The sequence below is a fragment of the Dunckerocampus dactyliophorus genome, chromosome 7 (assembly GCF_027744805.1).
Source record: "Dunckerocampus dactyliophorus isolate RoL2022-P2 chromosome 7, RoL_Ddac_1.1, whole genome shotgun sequence".
Taxonomy (NCBI): domain Eukaryota; kingdom Metazoa; phylum Chordata; class Actinopteri; order Syngnathiformes; family Syngnathidae; genus Dunckerocampus; species Dunckerocampus dactyliophorus.
This window is the reverse complement of record NC_072825.1, coordinates 11997086-12017598: the sequence shown is the minus strand read 5'-3', so window position 1 is coordinate 12017598 and position 20513 is coordinate 11997086. Positions and strand designations below refer to the sequence as shown.

The 20513-nt window shown below is 40.7% G+C and overlaps 2 protein-coding genes across 36 annotated transcripts in view; both read left to right on the top strand.

The window, feature by feature from the left end:
* Window positions 1–292: 292 nt before the first annotated feature.
* On the top strand, window positions 293–12029 carry dcaf13 (ddb1 and cul4 associated factor 13). 2 transcript variants are annotated; one of them, XM_054783014.1, is made up of 11 exons: window positions 293–488; window positions 1853–2052; window positions 2139–2246; window positions 2338–2427; window positions 2554–2709; window positions 3842–3919; window positions 3987–4069; window positions 4725–4889; window positions 6169–6304; window positions 10952–11115; window positions 11635–12028. In XM_054783014.1, the coding sequence occupies exons 1-11, from the start codon at window positions 419–421 to the stop codon at window positions 11720–11722; spliced, it is 1338 nt and encodes a 445-aa protein (XP_054638989.1). In that variant the 5' UTR covers window positions 293–418; the 3' UTR covers window positions 11723–12028. The 2 variants fall into 2 exon arrangements, with proteins under 2 accessions (XP_054638989.1, XP_054638990.1); XM_054783015.1 differs by lacking the exon at window positions 293–488 and adding an exon at window positions 495–1566 and having other exon boundaries at window positions 11635–12029.
* Window positions 12030–13366: 1337 nt separating this feature from the next.
* rims2a (regulating synaptic membrane exocytosis 2a) overlaps window positions 13367–20513 on the top strand; it is a 151143-nt gene continuing 143996 nt past the window's right edge. For 20 of the 34 annotated variants that reach the window (XM_054782225.1, XM_054782238.1, XM_054782236.1 and 17 more), the window contains exons 1-2: window positions 13367–13623; window positions 14024–14209. In XM_054782225.1, coding sequence (XP_054638200.1) covers window positions 14040–14209 — 170 coding nt within the window. In that variant the 5' untranslated portion in view covers window positions 13367–13623; window positions 14024–14039. The remainder of the gene's footprint in view (window positions 13624–14023; window positions 14210–20513) is intronic. The other 14 variants (XM_054782233.1, XM_054782263.1, XM_054782251.1 and 11 more) reach the window with 3 other exon arrangements.

Genomic DNA, 20513 nt, shown 5'->3' with positions numbered 1-20513 from the left:
AATCAATATATTATTTATTAGTATTTATTATCTTTACCTAACTTGCCAACGGAACTAGTCTGAACCACCCATACTACGCATGAATAGTTTGGTAGACGTTTTGGAAACATATTTAGGGTACGCCGTCGATTAAAAAATACATTAATTTGCATACTACGAAACACTTTTAGACTGTATTTTTTAATTTGAATAATAACTTATTACAGAGCAACAAAACAAGTTTACACACTGTAGTGTACGAACAGTATACATATCGGTGCGCCACCTATCTGTCGTAATCGGCATGGCTTGATGTCCCACAATGCACCGCGGCGCACTACCCGGATAGTTGTACGCATGGGCTGCTGGCTCGTGCTTTCAAACTTCGTTTTAAAACTAAACTCAAGTACATTTTAAGCATAATTTTGTCCGACTTGTTATGAAAGTAAAAGTCCTCTCGAGGAACCCGGACGACTACGTCCGGGAGACCAAACTAGATATTCAGCGTGGTAAGTATCGTTTAATTTGGGTCGTTGGGGTTGCTAGTCTCGCTGACCACACACTGAAGTTATCACCAGTTTAAAAGCAAATACACGCTTTGAACGTCCTTAAAGTTGTACAGGTTCCCGTTGAAAACGTGGGCGAATAGTCAAGAGACATGTAGCTATCGAGCTAGCAGTCTCAACACATACACCGCAGTATCTACCGTAAAAGGTAATTAATGCTAGCTTTGCATTGCATACAGTAACTTTACAAGTCCACCATCTTTCCATAGTGATATCTAGAACATTTCTGGAAATATGCGAAACTCAAAAATGTTTTTGTTATGCGCTGACCTGAATCAACATGTTTAATATTACACATGTATTATTGCAAACGTGTAATCGTGTTCGAAAGGTTGCACCAAACATATGCAGTCATCATGTTTGTATCATCGACATACATTATAATGTACAGAAATACATTATTTAAAGAGCAGTTGCCTCGACCGATATGTAATGTAATATAGAGATACTGTATAGGCTATAGTTTAGCCTTCGAAATACAATGCTTATGAATGCTTTATGCTGGTTGGTTGAAGTATACGTATTAGGGATGCTCCGATCGATCGGCCATCAGTATCAGCCGATTTCCGTGAAAAATCATGTGATCGGCATATGCCGATAAATGCTTTTCAACGTTGAACACAAAAGCCGATCACCTGTGGCTAGTACGATTGCAGGCAGCAGCGATCCCTGCGTGAATGTATGTAGTGTCTTGGGCAGCGTCCTCCCCCTACTTTTCTTCACAGTGCGCAGGTGTGCCATAACAAAACCAACAATATATGCCATGTGGAACTTAACTGCCAACACATGCCACAAAATCTAGCTCCCGGGTTAGCACGTTAAAAGCTTTAATGGAATACAACATTTGCAGAACAAACACTGCCAGCAAACGCAGCCATGTGGACAACACTCGCCATGTGCGTGACAGTCAGAGGGCTAAGCAAATTAGGGGTTTGATCCTCCGTCCTCCCGTGACCATGTCAAAGTATCCTTGGGCAAGATACTGAACCCCCAGTTGCTCCTGATGCTGCCTCATCAGTAGGTAAATGTGCGAGCCGCGTCAAAGCGCTTTGCATGCCCTGAAGGTGGAAAAGCACTATACAAGTGAAAGATCATTTACTATTACCATTTACCACATAACCTAAAATTGAGTTAATTTTCATTTATTGTGTGATCAACTAATTTATTATTTTATTATTGTTCCAGGCCTAGTGCCCACGAGACATTTTTTTTTTGAACGAGAAACCTGACACCCCTACTATACAGTTAGCTGTAAAATATTATCTTTAAATATTTGAGCAATGATTTGACGTGTCCTTTGTTTCCAGTCCCTAGAAACTACGATCCAACACTTCACCCGTTTGAGGTGTGCAGAGAATACACCAGGGCCCTTAATGCCACTAAGCTGGATAGGGTGTTTGCAAAGCCTTTCCTGGCATCATTGGATGGACACAGAGATGGGGTGAACTGCATGGCCAAGCACACCTCTAGCCTCTCCATGCTGCTGTCTGGCTCTTGTGATGGAGAGGTAATTTCTCACTATATATCTTTCATATAACCCAAATTGCTGTGTGTTAAATCTTAACATCAACATTTTAAAAATGTCATCCTTAGGTTAAATTGTGGAATCTTTCCAAACGGGAATGCCTCCGCACACTCCAAGCCCACGAAGGTTTTGTCCGGGGAATGGTTGTACGCTTCTGTGGAACTTCCTTCTTCACGGTGACTGGTCCTTTCATCGTACTGAAGATGAATTTTACATTTTATTTCACGATTTTTTTTAAGTTTTAAACATAAATTGTCTTTGTAACAGGTTGGTGATGACAAAACAATCAAGCAATGGAGAATAGAGGCCCCAGGTTATGGCGAGGCAGAAGAGCCACTAAACGCCATTCTGGGCAAGGTATGTTGAGTAGTAACCCATTGTGTTGTTGCATCATACTGGGCTATCCTCCACTGAAGGTTGTAAGTGTAACTTCAATAAATTTATGTTGTCCGTATGGTGAAAATCAGTGCCTTTCCATTACAGACAGTCTTCACAGGACTTGACCATCACCAGAATGAAGGTGTGTTTGCAACATGTGGCCAGCAGGTGGACATCTGGGATGAGCAAAGGAGCAGCCCCATCCGTTCTTTCACCTGGGGAGTAGACAGCTTCAGCTCTGTCCGTTTCAACCCTGTGGAGGTGAGTCTCTGACACAATGTGTGCCATCAATATGAGGCTGATGCTATCACATAATCTCCACACTTTCATGTGTAGTTAGCATCTAGTAATTGGCATCTGTGCCTGATCTACCGTATTGACCCAAAGTTTGCGTAGTAAATCATAGTTTCATAGTGAGAGCACAGAAAACCTGTTTTGACCTAAATACATTTTTTTAACGTTATTACAGCCATGTAGACATGGAATAACACCCGCATAGTCACCTTTATACTTGTATTACCTAATATAGTAGATATGATAAGCGATAACACGTAACTCATGTTAGCGTTGGGAAAGTTCATTGTGGTTGTAGTATCTCAAAGATAATGTGGTTCGATCGCATGGCATCGATGTGAGACAATCATCCATCTTCACTATAACTATCTTTGTTTATACCATGTTGCGCAGTTCCTATGCGGGGACACGAGATGGCCACCGCTTTAAACATGAGAAAGCCCCTGAGCTAACTAGTTAGTCTCCGTAGTTGGCCTCTAATTTGTTTATTCTAAAATTAAGAAGGGGTTTGAAACTGAGTGGGGAAGAAGGATGAAATAAGAAACCAAAAATGTACCACTTCCACATGGAATGGGAGGAGAAGTTTTTTTTCCCCACTGCGTCATGTCGGACTTTGCATTCATGGCTGCAAGTTAAGGTAATGTCATGTAAGTTAATGTCTCATCAACGTAACATTACTGACGCCTTGGGACCAGAATACTACATATGACTTGTCTTACAATATTTTTTTGACTAAAAATAGGCCATAGACAACCACAAAACAGTGATCATTTATTAATTAACTCATTTATTAATTGTTGAAAACACATGATGGAGTGAGGGAGAGATGTTCGAACCACAGTTTGGCGAGGTACGACTGTATGCTAAGCATGACCTCACTCCAACTGCCAGTTCCTGTTGAGGCACGCTTTTTTCGTTTCGGGACAGTTGCAGTTGGTTAGCATTCTAAAAGGTCATCCAAGTTGATCTGGTTTACTGGTACACAGGCGGAAATATCAAGGAACAACCACAGCTCAGTGTTTGAAATTCTATTGCAACTGTGATGTTAACTATACATGTACTGTGTAACTGTAGAAACATTGTCGTGTTATTTTGTCAGACTCAACTTCTTGCAAGTTGTTCCTCTGACAGAAGCATCGTGCTGTATGACATGAGAGAAGCAGCGCCTCTTAAAAAGGTATGGTCACATCATCCTTTGTTTACCCAATAAAAGGACATTTTATTTATTTTTTTATCATCTGTAGGTCATCATGACAATGAGGAGCAACACATTATGCTGGAACCCAATGGAGGCCTATTTCTTCACATGTTGTAATGAAGACTATAAGTGAGTGAAATATCATGATGGGAATTAATCTCATACAAATTTTGGGCCTTTAATTATTTATTTGATTTTTTTTTCTAAGGTGGAATGACATAATGATATAACATCCATCGTCAATGATTTTTTTTTTAAAACAAGAATTTGGTGTACAGGTTAGAATTGAGTCCACGGCAATGCAAGACTGGCTTCACAGTGGACAGTGACATGGTCATTCCAGCTGTTTCCAGTTCATGGCAGACTTGAGCCTCTGTGTTTCCTGGGTTGTTTATGAATGTCCTAACCAGTTTTCTTTAATCTGAGGTTGACAGTATGGGTGTGCTTTTAGACTCTGGCAAAGTGGTGACTCATAAAAATAACTTGTACTACTTTCCCATTGTTCAGTTAATCATGATCACTAATGAGAACTTAATAGGCTTGGCCTTGTCAAGTGAAACGGCATTCTGGAACCTTCAACTCCTCTTATTAAACAGTCTAGGTGATATATATAATTATATATTTGAAAAAAATCGTAAATAAATAAAAAATTGTCCACCCATTTATTGTTTTTAAAAAGTCATTGAAGTTGTGCATTGTATTAACAGACATTGGAATGAAAAAGGTGGCTTTTACATTTTAGACTAGTTCAAATGAAGGTCATCCTTTGTGTCTGTTTCTCCAGCCTTTACACGTACGACATGAGACAGTTAAACCAGCCGGTCACAGTGCACTTAGACCACGTGTCTGCAGTGCTCGATGTTGACTATTCTCCCACTGGAAGAGAGTTTGTGTCTGCTAGTTTTGACAAGAGCATCCGCATCTTCCCCAAGGACAGTGGACGTAGTAGGTCAGTACCAACCTGCATGAATTTTTCACATCAAAATTGGCATTTAAAGGTAAAACAATATAGGATTTGTAATAATTGATACTTAGAGCCATCATTTTAGTTCTTAGTTCCTTTACAGATTTATAGGAATTTTCAGGTATTTTCACTATACAGTCAAACCTAAGTTAGCTTGTTTTTCCGCTTGACGTTGAAAATTTACACCAAAATTTTGCCAGGTTTGCATCTTGTCATGTTAATTCACTGCGTGAGTGCAAATGTCTCCTTAATGTATTTTTATCACAAAACATCCTTGTTAACAGCTTACTACTAGATGTAAACAGGAACCGCATAAGTCAGCTTCATCTCCCGTCTTTGATGTTGTCAGTGGTTGACTCTGTAGTTCTCTACTAACTAACAAAGTTGCGCTACAACTACAACACAAAACACATTTTTTTGTAGTTTTACAATTATAGTTTTACATGCATAAAACAATTGTAAATGCATAAAAATTAGGAATGAATGGAATAAATCAACATTTAAGGTTACTTTTATCTTCACTGAAGACTTGTCGGTAAAGATACAATGTGTCAGTGAGATCAACAAGGACACTACCTTTTGTGTTTTGCTATGAATTATTTCTTGCATTCAATAATGTTTCTTACCTTTATCAAAGTGCTGGAGCTTGCAGCTTTCTTTGGCTCCATTTTGGGTTACTTTGCAGCCGTGATCATTAAGAAAAGCCTTTATAAAGACGCCCGTCTTCAATGAAGGTAAAATTAACCTTAAATGTTAACTTATTCCTTTCATTCGTCATTTACAGTGTATGCATTTCAAATTATTGTATGCATGTAAAACTATAATATTTTTTGTATTTAAAACTATGAAAATGTGTTTTGTGTTAACATTTTTGGCTTTTTGGAACATATTAATGGGATATACATTATTTCTTCTTCTAAAAAAAAAAAAAAAGTGATTCGGTAAGAGTATATTTTGATTAGTCGGAACTTCTGGAACGGATTAATGACGCTATTCAAGGTTCCACTTTTTCCGTAAGAAACATTTTAAACGAACATTTTGTCAGGACAGATGACTAAACTACAGGAATTAACTGATGGAAATACTGTATTTTCCTTCCACCTAGTAGTTCTTTGATTGTGTGTAAAAATTGCTGTATCACTGCTTCTTTTTATTTAATATAATTCAAGATGGCACCCTCCGTGGCAGACGTCTCTGTTTCACTCTTGAATCTTAACACCTAATAAAGGCACTGTTTCACTATTAACTATCCTTCTGCCCTCAGGGAGGTGTACCACACCAAGCGCATGCAGCATGTCATCTGCATCAAGTGGTCAGCAGACAACCGCTACATTTTGAGCGGGTCAGATGAAATGAATATTCGACTGTGGAAAGCGAATGCATCTGAGAAACTAGGAGTGGTAAGGACCACCTTTAACCTTGTCCACTCTGACAACACCGCACCACATCTGTGCAACCAAGCACATTAAACACTTTTACACTAAATAGTCAACAGCTCAATCTTTGTGAAATGTCAGACACGTGTCATCCGTCTCCAATTTATTACCTGACTCATCAGATGCGGTTGCTTTTGCCAGCACACCCACCTTGGCAGTGGGTGACAGATTCAGAATTGGCCAAAGATCCTGATTTAGAGCAAGATCACTCATTTAAGTAAAATGTACCAACTAGAGCAGCAGGAACCTCCCAGTCTTCATAGTTTTGTAACACTTTTACACAGGCAGAAAGTGCAGTCTGCTATCACAGAAGTGGGACCCCGAGTTTAATGTTGTGCGCATCTATCAAATAAAACTCCTTTAAGAAGCTGTGATAGGTTGTAGTGCTCCAAATATCAGTTATGGCGATATAATAAAGATCAATGGTGTCCTGCCCCCATTTCCAACAGCCATCTTTCATTCCAAATCAGTCAGTTGTGCTTATTCTCCTAATGCTGCTTCCGATTGCAAAATGGACTCACTTGGCACTTGTTTTACTGTCGCTGTGTAAGAGAAGATTTATTTGCAAGCATTGCACTTAAAGAGATCAAACGGAGCCTGCTCCTATCAGCAGTTTAAATTGGCCAATCACTTAAAACCGCCGCTTGCTACATAATGAAGCATTAACAATCAAGTTGGACTGAGTGTCTTTCATTATCAAGAAATACTGAACTGCTGAATCAAAGCATCACTGACTTGTCTTCTAGTTGCTGCATTTTCCTTTTCAAACTTTTCATTTAACATTAAATATTGTATGAAAAGCAAATTTGCTCTTCTCATGCTTGACATGAAGTTCTTTGGCATCCCCGTCAGCAGTGTAGTGACTCAACGGTGACTCCCCCCCAACCCCACTTCGTCCCGAAAACAGCATTCTGGTTAGTTTTTGATGTTGAAGAAAGTTTTTTGGGTATTTGGTGCAGTCACTAAAGGAAAGTGTTTTGCTTCTCTAAACAATATGTGTTCAAAAGAGTAATACATTTCCATCACAAAACCATTGTCCACGCAAAATCAGACCTCACAGACGCTCTGCATTATTTTCTCAATGCCCGCTGACGATGTCCACTGTTGCGCACCTTTCCATCACAGTTTCACAGTGTTTACTGCAGAATAGTGAAAGTAAACATGTCTGATTCCGAAACAAGTGATGGCGACATTCCTTTTAGCACAAAGCCTTGATATCCTGTTCCGTTACCGTTACTTGTAAACAAGGTGGTAATAGGCGGCATCTAATTAGCTCTTGCTGAAACAGCACAACTCTTCAAAACATGTTTCTTCCTCTGTATTGGGTGAGTAGGAACGTAATTGTCCTCGCTGACGTGTGTACTACACACACAAAGCCTTGCCACTTTGGTTCCCATTTTATAGCCAAGAAGCCAAACTTGCCTAATAGCCATTGACAGGAACGCCATGGAATATACGGGGCCATTCAGACACATTCTTGTTACAGCTCAGATAATTACAATTCCATCATTTTGTAGATATTTTCTTTTGTGACAATACCACTCTAGCTCCCACTTTAACTCTCTCGCGTCGTCATCCATGCATGTAAACACTGTAAAAACACGTAGGCTGCAGCGTGCAGTGATACGAAGGGAGAGAAAATAACGCAGAGCGATTGTCAGGTCTGACTTTTTCATGGAAAACGATTTTGTGACGCAAATGTATTACTCTTTTGAACGCATATTGCTTTGAGAAGCAAAACGCTTTACTTTAGTGACTCAACTAGCCGAAACTACTTTCTTCATCATTAAAAACTGACCGGAACTTGGCTCACAGACGAAGCGGGGGAAAAGGCAATGCTGATGAGGATGTCAACAACTTCACGTGAAAAAATCTGAATCAGAATGGCTTTTACTCGTCACTTATACAGAGGTACAAGCAGCAGTCTCAGTAGGCCAGACTTCCCTGTCTCTGACTACCGTCGCCAGTTCTACTGGAGGGACACGAGGTGTTCCCAGGCTGGCTGCAGCATGTCCTCCCTAGTTGGGCATGTCCGTAAAAACTCACGGTCCGGTACAGGGACAACATTACTACAGACGCTGCACCGATCCACCTATTGATTTCACGCTCCCCCCTTCCCTCACTTGTGAATAAGACCCCAAGGTACTTGAACTCCTCCATCTGAGACAAGACTGCACAACCTTCTTTTCCGACTGAGAATCATTTGGAGGTGCTGAGTCTTATCCAACTTGGCACTCAGGACCCATATCATTTGCAAATAGCAAAGACGAGATCCTAAGGCCTACAAACTAGACACCCTCAATCATTAGCTGCACCTAGAAATTCTGACCATAAAAATAAAGAAAACTGGTGACAAAGGGCGGCCTTGGCAGTGGCTAACGTTCAGCGTGAATAGGTTCTACTTACTGGTTATTTGTACGTGCTATTCAGTAGTTTTTTTTTCAACTTTGTAACTTGCCAGTGCCAACATGTGCCCAATTATTAGCTTCATAGCTTCATAAATCTTTTGCTCATGGATTCTGATTTGATGGCTATTTTTTTTTTTTACACCACAAAGGTAACATTTTCATATGAAAGAATCCCTGTTGCCTCCAAGTTGTTTTGCTGTGTCTTGTTTGGATTTTAACTGGCTACCTGAAGAATTACAGTAGTCCAACAAGATCAGCGTCTCGCAGCTCTGACAAACTAATCCAGACAAATCATTGCTTTTAATTAGAATAAAAGCCTTTGAGGATGGCGGCCTCAGCCAGCACAAGTTCAGGGAGCTTGTGGTTTTTATGAGCGGCATGAACGTTATTAAGCCGCTCTTGTCACTTTTTAATAGACATTGATTCACTTTTGAATGACCACGTTGCTGCGATGAAGTTACTACTTACCGAGCAGGTCAACACTTCAGCATCTTAAGAACACAACTGTTGCTAATACCACTAACAGTGACACCACTCGAGACAAGTACATATCACAAGTAAAACATGCTTTAATGTCCCCTATTGCAGTGACTCCCAACGACTGTGCAGTGTGCTGTGAGAGATCAGTAGGTGTGCTATGGAAGTTATCCAATTTCAAATTGTTATTTATTTGTTCATCTATCTATAATGTATAGTGACAGGCGGAACATTTAAATGTTCTTCCACTAGATGGCAGAAGGTGCATAATTTACCTGTGTACAGTGGTCCCTCGCCACATTGCCGTTGGAATTTCACAGCTTTATCACGGTTTTAAAAAAATACTGTACATTAATCAAGCATGCTGTTTCGTGGTTGAATGTGTTCTATTATTCGTCTCAAAAATATGCATATTGAAGTGCTACTTATGTTTTGCCTAAATTCCGCATTTCAATTGTGAATGTAGCATTCTACATTCGTCACTAGGTGTCAGTAATTTTTTGGTGAGACAAGCACCAGACTTGATCACCGGAACAACAGGCTTTATTGCAAGTTTAAATTATATCACAACAGGCACAATAATAATAACATAATAATCACAATCGTCATAATTACTTGGGCTACTGCTATGGCCGTAATCCATCTGAAGATGAACTCTGAACCCCGATCTCACTGTGTGTCCACACGCCTGGAACACATTTATGGTAACACACACACAAGCATGAGTCTGCATTTTAAATGGCTTATTTTCTCTGATTGTATCTGCTGTATTGGGCAATACCTGTAAACACAATGTAAAGGTGACTAAATTGGTGTTATTTCATGTCTACAGGGTTCTAATAATGTTAAAAAGCATATGCCGTAAACAGGTCTTCTGTGCTATAACTACGGAAATATTCCAGTTATAAATAAGGAATCCCACTTTGGAAATTCACTTACCAGTCACCTCTGGAATCAATTAACCACGATAAACCAGGGACATTTTTGTTTGGCGGTGTGCAGTGAAATTTTTGGAATGTAACATGTGACTTTGCTAAATAAAGGTTGGGGAACACTGCCCTACATACAGTAGTTACATGCCATATCATGTTCGCTTGCGGCAAACAGCCAAATATGTTACTGAAAAGCACCTCACATTATAGGAACCATGGACTCGGTACATGACATCACTCACCGTGGTGTTAATTTGACAAGTTGTCGACCTAATAGTTACTGACTGATCTTATCAGTAGTAGTGCGCACTCTGCAAGAGTCAGCCTGTTGATCAACTCTTGCAGTTGCGATGCTTCCTGTCAGAAGGCTGCAAAGACTACATGATTTGGTCAAAGCCTGTTTTTGATCTTCGTTATCCCTTTCTGGACCTGTTGCAGAACCTTGTCAAAAGGGCACCAAGTGGTTGGGTTAATAAGTAGTGAAACAACCAAATACACCGTCATACTGGCCACAACATTATGGGCATTAGCACAATACAAGAGCTGTATTGAAATGTTTGCCTTTCCTAATATAATAATCCAGATTTTTCATTGACACGTTCAATGATACATCTGAGAGGTATCAATTTAACAGTATATTGTGGTTGTAGTTTGCACAGGTGTATAACTGCACTTTGAGAAATTGCTTACCTTACAATTTATTCAGCGATTTTGGTCCTTTTTCAGCCTTGTTTGTCATTCTTTCTGTGATGTATCTCAAATCCAACTCACCAATCTCCCCAATGACTTTGTAGCTGCCCCCCCGAGAGAGGGAGGCCACCAACTACCGGCAAAAGCTGACAGAGAAGTACAAGGACTTCCCGCAGATCAGACGTATCGCTCATCACCGACATCTCCCCAAGCCCCTCTTTCACCAGTCTAAGGAGCTAAAGATAATGAAAGAGGCTCGCCGCAAAAAGTAGGTTTTCATTTTCTTTCCTGTTTCTTAGTGATAATTGTGGCAATGACACATGTCCACGTGCAGAGGTGAAAGTGACCTTGGGCTGCTGCCAGGTTACGTCTGACCTTTTAGTTGTCCTTCTTGCCTCATGGAAAATCACAGTGATGGGGCTTCCCCCTCCCATGACATGTTCTCAATAAGCTGTACATACTCATTCACTGTTTGGATGGCAGATTGATTGTCCCACTTCAACCTGCTGCCACTGAGTCATAGCGCAGTGTACACCCCGCACTTCCCACCCCTACTTTTGTTTTTAACCAGCACCATTCTCACATGTCAGACCTGCATTCAGACTGTGAATGATTTACTTTGTATGGTTTTTGTGTTATCAGGGCACATTAGTGCCACCAGTGAGTTAGGTGTTTGATCAATCAGTCTCCTCCTCCACCTTCCTATTTGCTCATCCCCATCATCCATTCATAAAATGATGACTAACAAGCTGTTTTTACTCACTCCTGTTTCTTCCTTATCTTTTAGGGAGAGGAATGTCCGCAAGCACAGCAAACCAGGAAGTGTACCTTTGGTGTCTGAGAAGGAGAAGCATGTCGTGGCTGTGGTCAAGTGAAACACAAGTGCAAAAGACTGTGGAGGTGCATCACATACACATTGTGATCCGTCATCTCTCACTTCCCTTCAGTGGACACTCTTTTTTTTTATTTTTATTTTTTCCTCAAGTCAAAGCTTTCACATTATACTTTCAAAGAAATTGTTTGACATGATCACTTTAAAAGTGACGTGGCAGGCTGTTCCTGAAACACCTTCACTGTCAGGGTGCAGTTGAAATGTGACTTCAATAAATGGATGTTAGTGAAGACCCAATAGCGTGAATCTGTGTTATTTAGACCAGTTAGCAAAAATAAAGAACATGTTTCCTGGCATGTATAGTTTCCTTACTTTCCAAACAGGTTGCCGTCTATTTTTTGGTTCTCAGTGAGTGTGTATCAAGTTCAATAAGATAAGATGGTTTATTATTGGCCCCACCTGGACTTCAACTCTCACTTTGCTTCATGAGCTTTGTTAAACATCTGTGTTTGATGCAAAGCCGTTCTTGTGTGTGTTGTTAGCCTTGGTGCTAATTTGCTTATGAGGTATATCCTCTATCCTCTTAATGTAGTCCTTTAAATCCTTTCAACACTGCTACCTGAGCCAGCGTGAGGTCAGAGAATCATGGTTCTTGTTTAGTCCATTTATGAACTGTGTTATTTATTTATTTATTTTTTTTGTAATGTGAATTGATTAACTTTATTTTATCAGCAAATACATTACTCACAAAAAGTTAGGGATATTCAAATTTCAGGATGGACCTACAATGCGCTGTAACCTTTTATAGGTGAACTTAATTTGACCTGTAAATGGAATGCACATGCCCGGCTGTTCATTGTTTCAGTATTTTTGCACAACTTGTTCTTTAATGAGCAGCTGAACAGCAAAATTCACAACAAGTGTGTGATCCATCACCCGACCAATAAGTGCCGTGGTTCAACTAGTATTTAAACAGCCCTCTTCATCATGCTACTCTCATTTTGACGTTATGAGACCAAGACACGCCTACCAGTTGAGGCTGCATACAGGGTGTTCTTAGAGGGAAGAGGCCACTGAGTTTAGGGTGTCATCAGCAGGTTGCAACTGCAAGGAGCAGCAGGAGACTGGAAGAGTCACAAAAGGCAGTGTATGAAATGTATCGGCTGAGTAATGGACCACGCGACTGTCGTGACTTGTGAATTTTACCGTTCAGCTCTGTTAGAGAACGGAAGGTTGTGCAACAAGTACTGAAGCATTGAACAGTTGGCCATGTGCATTCAAAAGCTTAGAAAAGGTCAAATTAAGTTCACCTGGAAAGGTTAAAGTACATTTAAAGTTCATCCTGACATTTCACCCGAAAGCTGAATATCCTTAACTCGTATTTTGTACAAGGCTATGTATAAAAAAAACAAAAAAAACTTTGTTACAATTATGAAACTACAATTTATGGTGGTAATGTCAATACGTGCATTGACATAACTTTAATCGTCACCACTCCATAATGCCTTCAAAAAGTAACTGTCTTCATGCTCTTCTTTTTCTTGACCAAGCTCCCAGATTAGGATGTACATGAATCCACTCCAGCTGCAAAGTGGCGCCACTCCGTGTTTCCCATGTTGCTTTGCTCCTGCTGTCAATGAACAGCTAAGCGTCCTCTGGGTTTGGTTCTTCTATGTGTTTCCATCGCTCCGCCTCCTGCTTCCCCCCTTCCTCCCTCCCTCTCCATCACTCCCTCATTGCATCCATTTTTGTGTATTTAAGAAATCTCCAAGAATTAACCAACCTGGATGAAAACAAGCACGGCTGAGTGACAGAGGAGGCTTAAGGACTCCAAAAACAAACGAGGACGGGACGGACCTTACATTTGATTTCAATATGCGAGTGAAATTCTAAGGAATGGCAGCGATGGGTTAGACAGGATTTAACATGACTGCAAAGTAAAAGGCAAGACTTGTTTTTTTCCCACCTTTTATTTCTCTATTTTTCCTTTTGTCCCATCTCATAATCGGGTGGATGTTTGCAGTATGAAGCGTTTCCGTCTGTTCAGGGCATCCATTTAATCCTGAGTGTTTGCCATGTAGCACTAATTGTAGATTTCAACCTGACACTACCAATCATCTGTTAGCAGCTTCTACTCATCCTGCAAAGCACTCGATAACCTCATTATATGAGCTTTTAATGGAACTACGTGTAATATATCTGCAGCACATCTTCATGTGCATAAGAATCGACGTGTCATCTGTTAGCCTCGGCGGCCCCAACGACGTATTCTGATTTGATTTAACGACATGGAACTGTCACACAAACATGCATCAGTTTGATGATTCTATTCTGATGTTTGCAGCCACTGTGAGTCAAAGATGTCCGCTCCACAAGGGCCCAAGGGCGGCCCTGGCCCTACTGCCTCAGCGGCCGGCGCCATGCCGGAGATGCCGGACCTCAGCCACCTCACGGAGGAGGAGAGGAAGATCATCCTCGGTGTCATGGACCGACAGAAGAAGGAAGAGGCGAAGGAACAGTCCATGTTAAAGTAAGGAATTGTGTTTTTTACGGTTTGATGGCAGTGATGCTGTGGGTGCTAGCTAGTTGTATGGTGGGTCATGTTGCCCCTTGACATCCAAGCCACGGATTAAATAGCCGACGTGTGGTCGACATTTTCCTGTTTTATTGAGGCAAAAACCTATTTTTATTGCCTGGATTATGTTTTTTACACATATAATACCGCATTCGGTATGTGCTACTTAGTTGTGTCACTACACTGTGATGGGCTGGGTGAGTGGCAGCAACCGGCGCCATTTTCACGTCCAAAAAAAAAAAAAAAATACACGTCAAGTTGCTTCACCTCTTCCCCATGTAAGTCATCGACATTACACAACATGACACTGGAAAGATCATGTAAGGTGTCCTAAGGTGCGCGTGCGTGTGCGTGAGTGCTGAATGCAGACTCTCGCTCGCACGCACACACCCTCCCGTGCACAGATGTCTCTTTCAGCACCAGGCGCTGTCCACTGGAAGGCTTGGAGTTGTGTTGTTTATTTAAAGGTGGATTTTCCAAGCGATTCCTTTAACCTTCACCATGTGTGCCATTACTCTTGCCCAGGGTACACAAACTCAAGCAGCTGATGTATTATTAATTACAAAAATAGATTGAGAAACAGTGCTGTTGATTTTTTTGTGTTTTTTTTTAAATAGTTTTCCCTCTTCAGTGAATGGGATGCACTGGATTTTTTCTATGCAGATGTTCTTGACTTGGGTTCGTAATACCGTAGTAGATTCTGGTTGTAGTTTGGATTTTAAAAGTTTCTGAGCCCCCCTAAGAAGTTCCTACCCCCCCCCCCCCCCCCCCCCCCCATTTATTATTATAGTTATTTTTTTCTTGCTTCGAATTTTGCGGCTTCACTCTCACAGTTTTTCTAAATATATCAATTAATACATTAGCGCTGTTTCGTGGTTGACTACAGCTGATTAGAAAAAAAATGTGTTTAAGCAAATTCTTCAAGCATCTTCAAGCATAAAAATGGCTAAATCCAAATAAAAGGCATTCAGAAGACATATTCAAATACATGTTTTCGATATGAATTATTCTACACTGGTCACTAGGTGTCAGTAATGTTACAGTGATGAGACCATACCCGCTGTACTCACTGTGACTCTCCCAATGCTAATGTGTGAGTCTATGTTATGACTTATTTTAGTCTTAAATGGCTTACTTTCTGTCTTATATGGCTTCTATATTTGGAAATACAAGTATAGAGGTGACGATCAGACTTATTTTATGTCTAGAAGGCTCTAATAATGTTGAAAACCATATTTAGAAGGTTGTAAGCAGGTTTTCTATGCTCTAACTACAAAAATGTTCAATTTATAACTAGGAATTCTATTTCACGGAAATGTACGCATTAAGGTTGGGTCTGGAACCAATTAACCACAATAAACAAGGGATCACTGTAATATTATTTTATTAAGATGATTGTAGGGTGGTCATTAAGACTCAGGTGTTGTGTGTGGCTACTCGATAAACCAGGAAGTAGATAGAACCCCCCTTGCTTTTAGGGTGCATTCACACTTACCATTTTTGGGCCAGTTGAAATGGACTAGAGTCTGTTTGCTGTTATAGTCCAATACATTTGGTGTGAACACATTCCTGGATCCAACAGGTGGGCCAAGACCACCTGAAAGATTGGTCGCATTTCAAATGGCACAATATCAGCTGGTAAAAAAATATGCCATAGAAAAAAAAAAAAAAAAAAGTCCTATGAGTGTATGAGACCCGTGAGACGCCATGTTGTTTTGAACTCGTGAGGTTGTCAGGCAAGCACGGTGGCCTAGTGGTTAGCATGTTGGCAGTTCAGTCAGGAGATCGGGAAGATCTGGTTTTGAATCTCCATTGGGCATCTCTGTGTGGAGTTTGCATGTGCTCCTTGTTTTCTCCGGGTACCCCGGTTTCCTCCCACATACCAAAAACATGCAGGTTAGGTTAATTGACGACTCTAAATTGCCCATAGGTATGAATGTGAATGTGAATGGTTGTTTGTCTATATGTGCCCTGCGATTGGCTGGCGACCAGTCCAGGATGTACCCCGCCTCTCGCCCGAAGTCAGCTGGGATAGGCTCCTAGGCTTTATGCATATGCTTAACTGAGAGCATTACTTGGTCCGCTGACAGAAATACAAGTGTGCATACAAACCAGACCACCAAGTATCTTTTTGGGTTTTTTTTTGGTCCAGACCAGAGTACCGTGTGAACGCACCCTTACTTGCGCTCTCCCATGAGGAACAGCAACATAACTTTTTTTGTAGTCAAATAGTATAAATCCTGCACACTGTGACCTAAGCTTCAAAATAAAACTAGTTCTACCACACCAGGTGGAAGCTGCTGCCATTGCTTCTCTGTTAAGCAAAGGTAAAGATCCTGACATATGCAGTGTGTTTTTTATGAGAGGAAAAGGACTTCATTAGCTGGCCGCACAGTGACCTAGTGGTTAGAATCTTGGCCACACAGTCAGAAGATCCGGGTTCAAATCTCTGTGTGGAGTTTGCATGTTCTCCCTGTGCATGGGTTTTCTCCGGCTTCCTCCCACATTCCAAACTGTTAGGTTCACTGGAGACTAAATTGTCCACAAGTGTGCGTGCGAATGGTTGTTTGTGTACATGTACCCTGTGATTGGCTGGTGTACATTTCAAGTCAGCTGGGATAAGCTCCAGCTTAGCTTTTCCAGCATTCGCTCTAATGAGGACAAGCGGTATAAAAAATGGATGGATTGAAGGGACTTCATTAACATCAAATTTTTCACATATCACATTGCAAGTTGATGTCAGTAAATGTTAATGTAACGTTTACCTATGTTTACGTTTCCTAGGCGAACAAAATACAATATTATCTTTGTGTTTAGGTAACTCATTTGTTATTCTTTAATAAAAAGACGACATCCTGAAGACTTAGGAGAGGAAAGACAGGGAGTCTTCCAAAGGAGGCAGGGAAGGAAAATAAGAGTGAGCCAGATAACAAGTCCTGATAAATGCCCTTCAGATAATCAATTAATTGATGAAGCCTATCTTGGTGCAGTGAATCATTCCGTCGACATTTTCCTAGACATTCAAAGACATTGACGAGTACCTACACTAGGTACTTGTGACACCAGGTGTCATTAATGTGACACTGATGAAACAATAGCCACCACAGGAAGTAACAACAACAAGGAACTCTCCCAATGCTAATATTGTGTGGGTCTATATTATGTCTTATTTATGTCTTAAGTGGCTTATTTTTTGTTTCTTATGTCTACTATATCGGCTAATACGAGTGTAAATGTGACTATAGGGGCGTAATTCCATGTCTAGAGGGCTCTAGTAACGTTAAAAACCGTATTTAGAAGGTCTTGAACAGGTTTTGTAAGCTGTAACTATGAAAATATTCAATTTATGAATAAAAACTCCGACCAATTAACCACGATAAATGAGGGATTGCTGTACTGCACTCTACTGTACAGAACTGTACTCTCAGCCACAATAATAGGTACATGTTTTGTGTGAGACCCAGCACAACACTTTGCAGAACTTTTTCATGTTTAAAAAAAAACCAAAAAAACGTATGATTGACGGTCGACCAGTACAGGGTGTAGTCCACCTTTTGTTCAAAGTCAGCTAGGATAGGCTCCAGCTCCCCACGACCCTGAACAGGATAAGTGGTAGAAAAGAGATGGATGGACTTCATCACACTGAGAGGCGTTTATCATGTAGATTAGGTCAGTGTTTCGAAACCTTTATTGAGCCAAGGTACGCACTTTACATGAGAAGAATCCCACGGCCCACCACCAATCAAACACATTGAATGAATGGCAACAGGTGGATACATAGGTTACCTATGCACCGCTTGTCCTCCAGTAGAAGAACATTAATTGTTCTGCCATCCCTGGCATAGAAAGGTGAACAAAGATACATTATTTGTAGCAAATAAATGATATGTTTCGGACCAATTACATGAAATTGGGTAATTTCCCGTGGGACAACTAATGATATCTCACCGCAGACTAATGTCTTACGGTACACTGGTTGAGAATCACTGGATGGGGTAAGCAAAATATTTGTATGATGCAGTAGAGCTCCACACAACTGCAGCCTATATTTTATCTTTGTGAAGCCAGAAGGATCTCATTTGATTGTGTAGGTGTCCCTCATGAAGTGACCTGTGTGCGCATTGTGTATGTGGTGCCAGCTAAGCAAAACTGCTCTTTCGTGTCAGCTTTATGTAGCCCGACTGCGATCTATTGCAAGTTTGCCCAGTGATTTTAGTGTGAAAGCTATCGCTGCGAGCTTTTAGGATGCATTAGAGCTGTTGTTTTCCACCATCGGGTAAATATTTGCACTAGAGCAGCATTCCTAATGGAAAGAAAGCCATGCACCCCCTACCTAGCGCTGCTGCATGAGAAACATGACTCATGTACTCCAAGACACAGCTACCTCAGCTGCTACGATGTGTCGTTGTGTGAATCACTAAAGCCTTTTCTATCTTCCCCCTTTTTTTTTTTTACAACCCTGCAACACCCATCCCCTCCCCATCCAAGAGTGGAGTGTTTTGTCATACATCCTCGTTTTCTGAAATAAACTGGATTGTTCATTTTAGTTGCTCATCATCTGATAAAGCTTTGTCATGAATGAACATCTCAGCACAACTGTTAACACTGTCGGCATATAAGATACCAAAGGGTCAAAAGGTACTGTAATTTGTGTCAAGTTTTTATTAGAATTATGTTAGCAGTGTCGCTTCACTTCATACCCTGAGTTCTTTGGGGTTTACCTGCAGAAGATTTTTACAAGAACCTGCAGAGATCTTTACAAGGATCTTCTAGTCTATGTGTATTTATAAAATGTCAGTCGTAGGTCAAGTGAAAATTGGATAATGTTTGGTTTTGACGATTTTATCCTGCATATTGTGAAAAAAACACAAAAACCTGACACAATTGTCTTGGTTTTATTGAGTGGCTCTGCTATTAACTGTAAAGTGTTAACTTGTTAATTGCGAGGATAGGTTCCCAAAATAGCCCACAATAAGTGAAATCCGCGAAGTAGCCAACTTAATTATTTTTTTTACAATTATTATATATACAGTATATTTACGAGGTTGGACAAAAGAAATTATTAAGTGACTCCGCGTATTTCACTCCTCTGACCACACCGCTTCGTCCTGGCGCCGCTCAGCTGAAGCGTTTTTGTATCCTTGTTAAAACACATTGCTCCTGGGTTTTGTCGGGGAGGAAACACGCAAACATACAGAGTTCAGAGTTTCCTCGAGCTGTTTGCTAGCGATCAGACAACAGGAAACACGGCAGTTCGGCACGAAGGATATTGGCTGTAGACCACCGTCAAACAATCAGGACGCAGAAGACAATGGGCGCGTTCTCGCTTAGCCAAAAAAAGGAAGCAGAACATAGTGGGCGGGTTCTCCCTTAGCCACTCAGGACGCAGAACACAATGCGCGTCCATGCACTGTAAAATAAAAAAAAGCACTAAAATCGCACACACAAAAAACCCGTGAAACAGCAAGTCCACGAAAGGTGAACTGCAATGGAACCAGGGAACACTGTAATTGCATTCTGTTCAATGACTGGCAATGGGTGGCATTACTGGTGTGCTGTTTGCCAAATACGCACACAATTTCTGCTCCACAGATATTATTAACCAAGTACAGGAACATGGGAAATCCAATAACAATTGTTACCTTTCATGTCTGTCGCCATGTGCCTTGAAAGCCTTCTGTTGCTTCTAACGCACACGAGCTGAAAAGCGAGAATCTAGGCTGTAGTTATGGGGCCAAATTACTCCACGGGAGTCATTTTATGAAGTTAGCTATGCACTGATATCTAAAAATCATGTGGTGTCCAATCATCATGATTGATAGACATTAATGTTTTGTTAGTGCAAGGTTGTATTTGCCACTATTTGTCATGAACGTCAACATCAACTTATAATTGCCTTATACTGTAAATGTCAGGTTTTTAGTCAGCATTGTCACAGAACGTGTCATATTCAATAATACTGTAGTCTACTGCAGATGCATGACTGATGATAACATCTGAAGCCTCTCCATCATTTAGTTGTGTCGTTAGCCACCTTATGACCTTTCTCATGGTCAAATAGTAGTGTTTTACATTTTGTTTGTCAGACCATCTTGGCTAGTCATACTGTATTCTGTCTATGTGGACAAGATGAGTCATCATGATTCATCAAATGAGTAAATCCCCACTGTCTTCTTTACCCATGAATCACACAAGCATACATTAAAGCATATAAGAAGGTGGCGTTTATTTGCTCAGCCTTGGCGCAGATAGAGCTGCA

Coding starts and splice junctions, on each gene's coding strand:
- dcaf13 (XM_054783014.1), top strand. CDS start 419: ATGAAAGTAAAAGTCCTCTCGAGGAACCCGGACGACTACGTCCGGGAG. Junction 2,710..3,841: donor TCCGTTTCAACCCTGTGGAG/GTGAGTCTCTGA, acceptor TTATTTTGTCAG/ACTCAACTTCTTGCAAGTTG. Junction 11,116..11,634: donor AAAGAGGCTCGCCGCAAAAA/GTAGGTTTTCAT, acceptor CTTATCTTTTAG/GGAGAGGAATGTCCGCAAGC.